Source organism: Orbicella franksi, chromosome 8, assembly GCF_964199315.1.
Source record: "Orbicella franksi chromosome 8, jaOrbFran1.1, whole genome shotgun sequence".
NCBI classification, from domain to species: domain Eukaryota; kingdom Metazoa; phylum Cnidaria; class Anthozoa; order Scleractinia; family Merulinidae; genus Orbicella; species Orbicella franksi.
In genome coordinates, this window is record NC_138152.1 from 5,194,121 (window position 1) to 5,204,645 (window position 10,525).

The following is a 10,525-nucleotide window of genomic DNA, read 5'->3' on the forward strand; positions in this document are numbered from 1 at the left end:
GATATCTTCAAATGGAGTGTTGCGGTACTTCAACAGCCCTTCAAAAGGGTCTTTTTGGTCAGCTGCAGCCTTCTTCAAAATGCGCTTTGCTGTCTGCACTGCTCTCTGCGCTGCACCATTTGATTGGGGGTACTCTGGAGAGCTCGTTGTGTGGCAAAAACCCCAATCTTCAGCAAATTACTTGAACTCATGAGTGCTGTCGAATAGATTCCTGGTATTGCTGTATTGGGAACCATTATCGCTCACAACCTTATCCGGGACTCCAAACCTTGCAAATATTTTCTTCAGGTTGTTAATGACACAGGTGGCAGTGTTCTGACGCAGTAATTCAATTTCAAAGTATTTTGAATAGAAGTCAGTGACCAACAAGTATGTTTGGCCTCCATATTCAAACAAGTCAGTCCCGACTACCTGCCAAGGTAATCCAGGGTTGTCATGTGGATGCAATGACTCTCTTTGTTTTCGGTTGCGGAAGGCATTACAAATTGAACAGGAGCTGGGCTGTCATTGAGGGCCAGAAGACGTAATCTCTGGCAAAGCTAAGGCTCTTACTTTCTCCCATATGAGCTCCATGGATTTCCTCCAGCACCTCAGCCCTCAGTGGTCTTGGGACGACTATTCGGTCTGATTTAAACAGCAATCCATCCTCCACACTCAGTTCTTCCTTAAAACTCCAGTACTCTCTAGCAAGCTCATCAACCTGTTCTTTCTCAGACGGCCACCCTTTCAAGACATACTCCATCACTACTCTCGAGGTTTCGTCAATGCTGGAGGTCTCCTTAAATCTCTTCAGTGTCCTGCTTTCAAATCCGCGCTCCTCAATAAGATTGATTCCAATTACATCTTCTGGTTCACTGACTGGCTCCGTATCACTGAGAGGTGCTCTGCTAAGACAGTCTGAGATGACTTGGGACATATCGCACATCAAGATCATACTTGGTAAGTTTCAATAGCATCCTTTGTAGGCTGGGGGAGCATCATTCAGAGACTTGCGGAAGATAGACTCTAAGGGTTTGTGATTTGTCTCTACAATTACTCTGCGCCCATATACATAGGTGTGAAATTTCTGTGCGCCCCAGACGATTGCAAGCAGCTCTCTCTCGATGTTTGCATACCTTTTCTCACAGTTAGTTAGTGTTTTGGATCCGAATGCAACCGGCTTGCCGTCCTGTAGGATCACTGCACCAAGGCCTTTACTACTTGCATCTACATTTAGCACTGTTTCCTTGCTGTTGTCAAAATAAGCTAGTGCAGGTGCACTCGTGATGACTGATTTCAGATTGTCGAAGGCCTCTTGTTGTGGCTTTTCCCAAACAAATGCTGCATCTTTTTGGGTAAGTTGCGATATGGGTTCTTGTATGTCAGCCTTGTGCTTGATGAATTTGTTCAGGTAATTCACAGTTCCTAGTATGCGAAGTACACCTTCTTTGTCTTCTGGGGGTGGCATCTCATTAATGGCTCTGATCTTCTCCGGATCTGGTTTCAAACCTTCAGATGAGAACAGGTGTCCAACATAACTTACTTCTGGTACTCTAAGCTTCACCTTTTTAGGGTTGAACTTCAATCCTACCTCCCTGCTCTTGTCAAGTACTCTTCTCAATTTGTCATCAACTTCAAGCTGATCTTTACCATGTATCAGGAAATCATCCACCATGATTTCAACAGGAACCCCTTCAAACAGTCTGTCCATCTCCCTTTGGTAGATTTCAGGGGCTGATGAGATACCAAAAGGGAGTCTTGTAAATCGGTATCGCCCCCACGGTGTGTTAAAAGTCGAGAGTTTGGAACTCTCCTCATCTACGGGGAGTTACCAGTATCCACTGCATGCATCAAGTGATGTGAAACTCTTTGCACCTGAAAGTCGGCTTGCAACTTCTTCTACGGTAACCATTGGATAATGGGGTCTTTTCAGGGCCTTGTTAAGATCTCTTGGGTCAATACAAATTCTGACATCATCCTTTGACAGTGGAGTGTCCTTTCGTTTATCCTTCACCTTTCTTTTGTCAATAACTAGCATTGATGAGACCCACGACGTAGGCTCATCCTCTTTCACGATAATACCATCTTCTTCCATCTCTTTGAGTTTCTCTCGTGCTGGCTCCAGCATAGCAACTGGAATTTTCCTGGGAGGGTGAACAACTGGGGGTACTGAAGCATCAACTTCCAGATGTACTTTGTTTGGAAGTGTGCCGGGTTTGTCACTGAAACAATCTGGGTACTCCCTCAATATTGGGTCCTTCTGGAAGATGGTCTGGTCTCCACGTGCTCTTGGCGTATCCGGCATGGCTGGATTAGGTACTGGTGTATCTATCAGTTGGAGATTCATAAACTGAAGGACTTCTAAATCCAAGCAGGCATCACATCCCAATAAGGATGTAAAGTTCCCGTCAACAACAAGGTACAACAGGTTCATTTGACGATTCTTGTATTGAGTTTGAAGGCGTAAACAGCCTCTTGGATGAATGGGCTTAGTTGCAAGCCAGCCTTTCAAGGGTTGCTGAATCTTTTGGAGAGGTTTTTTTGAGATTTTCTTATACAGATGAAAGGGTATGACGGTAGCCTCTGCACCTGTGTCTGCTTTTACTTCAACATTCTGCCCTTCAATCTTAAGAGTGATAAGGCTCTTTGTTGATTTCCTGGAATCGGAAACACTGTCCAGTTCAATAGATCCAAAATAGGTATGTACCTCCTTATTCATATTCTGAGTGTCTAGGTCTGGTGGACTTTCTTGTTGCACTAAATCAACTTTCGAACCTTCTTTTACATTCCCTGGGCACACTTGGGCAAAATGACCTTCTTTCTTACACTTTAAGCACTGTTTTCCAAATGCGGGACAACGAGATGGTCGAGTAAATGGGTGCTTGTAACCACAAAACTTACAACAACGAGCAGCTGTCTTGTCAGCTTCTTTTGACTTTCTAACAGGCTGAATTCCTAATGAATGCTCAGTTCCAGCACTCGCTTGAATGTTGAACTTGAACTTTTGTAATTCTGAGGCTTCAAAGGTACGACAATAATCATGAGCCTTCTGTAGGGTTAGATCAGGTTTCTTTAGCAGTTCCCCTCTCAGCTCATCAGATAATACACCTCCCACAATTCGATCTCTTATTAGCGAATCTCGTAGTTCGCCGAATTCACATGTTAGCGACAACCGTTTCAGTTCGCTGACAAAGTTATCAACTCGCTCTCCCTCTTTCTGGTTACGCTTATTAAACACTAACCTCTCATAAATGACATTCCTTGCTCCCTCACAGAGTGCCTTAAATTTGCTGCAAACATCCGCAAAACATTCTTTGTCTTCTCCAGCATTGTAAACAAAATGACTATATTCTTCAATCGCTTCGGGTTCAGCGCAGTGAAGTAACATGTTTACCTTCAATTTGTCCGGTTTGTCATCTTTGCTTTTCGCCACAAGATAAATTTCAAACTGCATTAAAAACTTTCTCCAGTTGTCCGCTGCGTTTGCATCGAGCACCAAAGGACCTGGAGTTCTCGTATCTCGCTCAGCCATCGCGGTTTGTAACTCAGCCAAGCCCTGATAAACTCCTTGCAATCTCTAAAAGGTTTTCACTTCTGACACCATGTTGTAAGATAGCTTTAGATAAGGCTCAAATACTCAACGCAACGTTAAACACTGTCAACACAATGTCCGACATAAGCCAACTCACATGTTCGCGAGATGTGGGGCGGCCCACGAAAACGTAAGGGACTCCACAGAGGGGTACCCACAAGTTAATATTACAACAACCTCAAAGTTGACATGTTTCATTAAATTTGCTGGAGAACCAGTTTGGCATGTCTATGATTGCTCAAGAAACTTGATTTTCTCATGGCAGCCTTTTCTGACGGGCATGGTTTTCAAAATTTTGAATTTTCCATGGTTGGAGCAAAAACTACTCTGGAGTAAATTTTACATTCTTAGATTACTTTAGCCTTCTTTATCGGTTTAGAGTATATTTGAGCCCTTTTGGTGATCTCGTAACGTTTGAAAACTCTTGAAGTTCAAGATGACGAATACAAGAGGGCTACTGTTTAGAAGTAATGACGTCACTCCTACGTGATATGAAATGGTCATTCGAAGTTATCAACCTCAAAGGAAATATCTTTCATTTTTATTTCATTATCACAGCTCTCATTCTCTAAGAGGTACAGGGCTAGGGCCTCAAAAAGCTCTCCTACCTCTGTCCCTAGGGACCAAAAAAAGGCCGATTCAGATAAGGTTAACGCGGATATGTTTGCGGGAACTCCTCACAGAATTAATCGGAGAAACAAATTAGGGCACGGTAATCCTTCGCAATACTTGTGGATGAGATTCTACCTAATCACCTACCAGTTAATTTCTTAAATTACCGGACATCCTATCGAATTAAGAAACGTTTCTTTTCTACAGTCGAACCTCTCCAAAACAGCCAGCCTATTTTAATAGGAACGTTGAAGACATTTAAAAACGTTGGTTTAATAACGCAGACATATCCTTACACTTACGACACCTTAATAATATTATGCTGCAAAGAATTAGTAAAAAAGAGCACACTGCTGTGCATTGACTATTTACATAGGTCGTAACTGTGACTAAATTAAAATCTTGGCAGAAGAATATTGTTACATTAAAAGCTTGTGTCCGTTTAAAGGTACTCCTCTCTGAGGCAAGCGCGTGGGGTTTATGTCTATTACACTCGCCACGCTGGGAGAAGCATAGAAAGGGATAAGGGCGGGGCATAAGCTTTACCATATGGACAGCAATGATGTATTCATTGGCTACACCTATCGGACTTTGTAATCTCATGAACTTTCGTCGATCAATCTGTGAGTGAGTATTTGCCCATAATGTGCCCAAGGATAAAGGACAAAGTGTAAGACTGTGATTCCCCGGCCTTATTCTCAAGTAATCTCTCTTAAGTTATTTTAAGACATGGTACCCAGTTCTTTCGTGGGTAATGTTGCCACTCGCGTAGCGTAGATGTTTTCGAGGAGGATAAAAAGGCGTGCAACGCCGCTTAAGGCTCAGTTTTACTAGCGACGCAGTCGGAGTCGGAGTTGGAGCCGGATTCGCAAAAGCGCTTATGATCTAGTGAAAAATTGGAGTCGTAAGCGGAGTCACAAGCTCGACGGAATTGGAGTCGGAAGAATCAGAACGTTTCCATTCCTTCTGATTCTGTTTACGACTCCGTCGCTCATGATCCTGTGAAAACTAAATTGTGGGAATCGGAAGCAGAGGTGGAAGGACCAACCAATCACAAGACCCAAAATCGAGCATTGTGATTGGTAAATTCTTCCACTTCTGCTCTCTACTCCGATAATCTAGTTTTGACTGGATCATAAGCGACCGAGCCATAACCAGAATCGGTGTTCTTCTTCCAACTCCGTCGGTTTGATTTTCACTAGATTGCATCGTTGTACACTTCTGATTACGACACAGACTACGACTCCATGGTCAGTGAAAACCAGCCCTTAGGCCGTCCACGTGGGTGCAATCTTCGTCACGGGATTGGCTATTTCTAAAACTCTCCTGGGAATTCTAAAACAGAGCCTGCTCTAATCAACTTGATAGGTATTAAAGTGGGAATAAGGCCTTTGACAGGGACTAGCTCTATTTAGTTTCATTTTCCATGGCCTTTGGACATCCTGATGAGAGTTTGGACCAATTCACGACACTGATTTCAACAAGATGGGTCTTCAAAGTAGTGACTCTAATTATAATACTTTCACAACGGACAAGCGCACGGGCTGCAATGCAAAACTGGGAAAAATAACTACTTGAGTTTCGAAAAGTAATTTGTTTTGCACTGCGCTAGGCAATTGGCTTAAAAATCTCTTACCTCTTTTTCATCTGATTGAAGGAAAACTAAAACCGATCGTGATTCGTTTGCTCTCGTTTTCCCGCGCTTTGCATCAGCTGCATGTATTTCCGTATAGCTCTGATTGGTTCACTGGATATTGTCTGTGTGCTTTTTGATTGGCCAGAGTGATTGCTTTGTTATTGGTTAAGCGACACTCGGGACACTATTTTCGTATACTTGGTATTGGACTGGAACTAGCTTGCAACTGAGGATGATGTGGGGAGTCTTTTCAAATGCAAATTAATAGCATTTTCTTAATACCAAGAATAAGGGTATGGTCCATTGAAAACCCCTCTGTACTGAAATAGTCTTTACTAATGGTTGAAACTTTCTTTGCCTATGGCCCGATATAGCTTTTTACTCTCCACGTCACCCATGTTGCCATGGCAACTATGCTTTGAAACTTTTCCGACAAAATTGCAATTGAGCGTCTAGGTGAACTGCATCTTCATTAATTAACTCTTTAGTATTCAAGGCGTTATACTGGTGAGCAATAAAGTCATTTTGTTGCATTGATATCAGGTACAGATTGAAATCGCATTTTTCTTAGATTTTATCGCCTAAGAATCTTTTGTAACAGTGACTTTTATGAACCTGATCCTGACCCTCTCTCCTGCATCACCCTTGTAAACCTCGAGGATGAGTCCCTTGCTGAGAACCAGTCTGTTGTCGTAGGCAGCGGTCCTCACGAAGCCTGCGTCATGCGCAGTGTAGCACGATCCCCAGCGTTCATCCAGCTTGAGAGTGAAGACATTTATTATTATTATTATTATTATTATTATTATTATTATTACAACATGAACTACAATAGGACAATAAAAGGAGATACAAAAGATAATACAGAAGGTAATGATGTGTTACAAAAATACAAACAAAAAAAGAATTCCAAACTATTACAAAGTACAGCATTTTGAGTAGGTACTTTGCAAAAAAAAAAAGAAAAAATTACTAAATTAAGAATTGATTAAATTAATTAATAACTTAACTAAGTAAGTAAAATGAAAAAAACTCAAATAAATTCTTTCCACCTTTTGTTGAGACTGTCAGAGGTTTTATTTTTAACTGCTATTTGTTGTGAAGTATTTAATTTGTTCTTAAGTAAAGAAGGAAAGCCGTCAAAGGGTACATCATCGCTGTCTTGGATAGTGCAAAAGATATAATACTTGGCCACCAAGGTGACAGTTTAAAATGTCTTTTGGTGTTATCATGCCAACCAAAAAGGATATTACGTTCGGTGAGAGTTATTATGTTTTTCAAACCACCAATTTTGAAATGCAGACCAGAAATTGGAAATTACAGAACAAAGGTAAAATAAGTGAGGCAATGTTTGCAGTTGCATTTTGCATAGCTGACAAATTTCAGAATCGCATAGCTTCATACGGAAAAGGGAACACCTAGTTGGAAGTATGTTGTGAATAATTTTATATTGAAAAAATTGAAGCTTTGTTTCGAGCGTGGTAACAAAGGGGAGGTTATAAACTTTCTTTAAGCATTCTTTCGAGAAACCATATTGTATTAATTTTGGTTCAGAGAGAGTGAGAGTGAAGACAAACTGACCGGGGTAGAAAGAGTCGCTGGTCTTTGGACCAACTGGATCATGTCTTAGAGACGTTAAACTGACGCCGGACACGCCTTCCATTCCGTAGCAGGGGGAATCATCGGCATAATTTCCCTTATCGCATGTTCCAAAGCCGATAAATCTGGTACCGTCTGACACACCATATTTGATATCGCTGTCAGCACCTTGCCCAATGCTGATGTCATGCGCGACTGTGATCTCAACAGTCAGCGGTAAGGTATCTGTTAAGACACCTGCGGGTATCAGTGGAACCTTGAGCAGCGCAGCCTGTGCTAATGAGCCCGCGTTGAAAGTGATTTGAGCAGCGGATGCTGTGCGTTCGAAGCGATGTATGACGCATGTGTTTCAAGCCATAAGGGCGTCATGTGGAAGACGTTGATGTTTCCCTAACAAGAGAAAAAAGTCTTACTACTTCATTAAAATTCAGAGCTTGAAATGTGTCAACTACAAAAATAGATAATATACTGTTTATTTTGTTCCAACAGGGCGCGGTAACGAGTGATTGGTTTGAAACAATCAATCAGCTTGCAATCTGATTGGTTCTTGGCGTGGTCCGGATTTTCTTATCTCTGACCACGGTCACGGTAGGGAACGCGAACGATGTGTGTTTGGAAAATGTCAATAATTATAAATGTCGTTTGAGAAAGATGGGGGAAAAATTTAATTTCACTTAATTTAAAGTTATTCAACGGCTACGGTCGGTCCGTGTCAGTGAAAAACTGTGACCTCGGAATTGAAAATACCCAAAGCCTCGGTCACAGTTTTTCACTATACGGACCTCCCAATCGGTAAATAACTGATATGTATCTTGACCTCTCCATTCCAGCTTTTTGCTTGACAAAGTGGCATACAGATAGACTGACCAGGCGTATCATCCGCCTGCAAAAAAACACAAGTACATGTAACTGTATTTAGCTGGAAGCACCTTTAGTATATAGAGCCTCTCTTTCCAGAACTTGAGTTAATTGCCTTCTTATTTGTAAATCTGTTAAACGAGGACTGGCCCACGGCCTCGTAGCATCCACCTTTGGCTTATTCCTGTTGAAACGTTTTTCCTCTAAAATAATTTTCATTCTAATTGGACAACAAAAAAGAAATCGAGCACAGGACCAACTGGTTCCTAACCCTGTGTAAAATACTACAGCGCCGGAACGCAGGTTTAATGCAACTGAAGGCTATTCAATTGCAAAAAAAAACAAAAAAAAAAACTTAAAATTATCGGAATTGCATGGATTATTGATCATGCCTTCAGTACAAAAGGAAAATGGCACTGAACGATCATTGAAGGGCTCATCCCACGTCAAACTCGATTTCATGTGTTGTCAGGCCTCTAACATCGTTTAATTAAGTCCAACAAGGATTTCAGTACCTCGGTGAGTCTTGAATTTTAAACCCTTACCTTACTGAGGCACCTCCATGGATTCATTTATTCTGCTGAATTTAGTCAATATTCAAAGCTTCTAAGATTCCATTGCAAAAAGGTCATGGCAATATGGGACATCGTACTTGTCAATTTTTTCAAAGGCATTTTAGCCAGGTCTCATTCAGTTTTGCGACTGTCACATTTAAAGTGATGATGATTAAACAGGAAAAAAAGTGCGTGATAACATACGTTCCAAGGCGTAACAATAAATTAACAACTGAAACATCGAATGAACAATATTTAATATGGAATGTAAACATCAACGGCTTCTATTTTCATTTTCGCTCGCTGCAAATAGTTTTCGAGAAAAATATCAAATTATTCAATAGTATCAGTATATTCTTTCAATTACTTCAAGTTTAGTAATTTTTTTGACTGTAGCCGTTTGAGTAGACCCGGAGGGTATTACCTTCCCACAAGATCTTCAAAGAATCAGTCTTTGGGATGGATAAAGATGATACTATATGGCGAAAAATTGCAGTAACGTAATTCAAAGCATGGTATTTGCTACATTTGTTGTTTTTTGTTTGGTGTGTGTGTGTGTGTTTCACAGAACCAAATTTTTTGCATTGCTCTTCTTTAATTGTAAAGTATCGTAAACCCTTGAATTAGCGCCCCCTTCGAGTAAGCGCCTCCTTCGAATAAGCGCACTTCCTATCGGCCAAAATTTGAAATAAGAACCCCCCTCGAATAAGCGCACACCCCCTCCCCCCTCATCATTGTTCATTTTTTGGACGAGTACTGAACCAACAAAGGATGTATAGTTTTCGTCGTGCAATATTAGGTTTGTACATTGTTTCAGTTTGAGAACACGTCAAGTGAACACGTTGAACACGTTAAGTACTAACGGTGCCGCGATTTTAAGTGAAGGATCAGATTTTTATGTTGATAAACAGCTTATGTTGTTGTAACGCGCAGATGATGTATTAAAAATAATTGATCATGTCAGGCCACGATTTGGAAAAAAAAATTAAATGAGCGTCCCCCTTCCCCCCACCTTGGTTAAGCGCTCCTCTTGAATAAGCGCCCCCATCTTCTCCTAATTTTGAAATAAGCGTCCCGGGCGCTAATTGAGGATTTACGGTATGTATGTATTTTGATTTGATCGATCAATCGATTTGGTTCGATCCTTTAACAGTGATGACAGCGTAATAGGAAAATTCGAGAACGTTTACCCTCCAGGTCGCAACCTTAAATGGCTTATGACGTATCCGGCCATAACCACTACAAAAAGAGTTGTCAAAAGCGGGAAACGAGCAACCTTCATGACCTCGCATTTTGATCACTAAAAGCTTTAGTAGAGATCCTACAACAAAAACAAAACAAACATAACTATTTTTAAAAACTTACAATAGTAGTGTTAAAATAAGCTGCATGGAAATACTCACTACAGATCTTGCATTTCTTTTGACATCGTAAAATTATTTTTATTAGTGATGGTGCTCGAGATTGCCAGCTATAGATGTCAATAAAGACGAGACCACAGCCTACACCTGTACATGTAATTTTATATAAGTCAAATTATTCTCGCATTTTGATTGGTTCTCAATTATTATCTATCGGAGGTCAGACGTATAGATCACGTTGTTAACATTTTTTGTTTCTTTATTATATAAAACAAGCAGATTCCATGTTGTCGTGCGTCTGTTCAGTAACAGATCACAGAAGATCGACGTCACAATT

The 10,525-nt window shown here is 40.9% G+C and overlaps 1 protein-coding gene across 1 annotated transcript; it reads right to left on the minus strand.

Annotated features, from left to right (window-relative positions):
* Positions 1 to 1,792: 1,792 nt before the first annotated feature.
* On the minus strand, positions 1,793 to 3,740 carry LOC145495053 (uncharacterized). The gene has a single exon (XM_081474632.1). It carries the CDS (start codon positions 3,509 to 3,511, stop codon positions 1,808 to 1,810), a length of 1,704 nt encoding a protein of 567 aa, XP_081330758.1. The 5' UTR covers positions 3,512 to 3,740; the 3' UTR covers positions 1,793 to 1,807.
* Between the last annotated feature and the right edge of the window lie 6,785 nt (positions 3,741 to 10,525).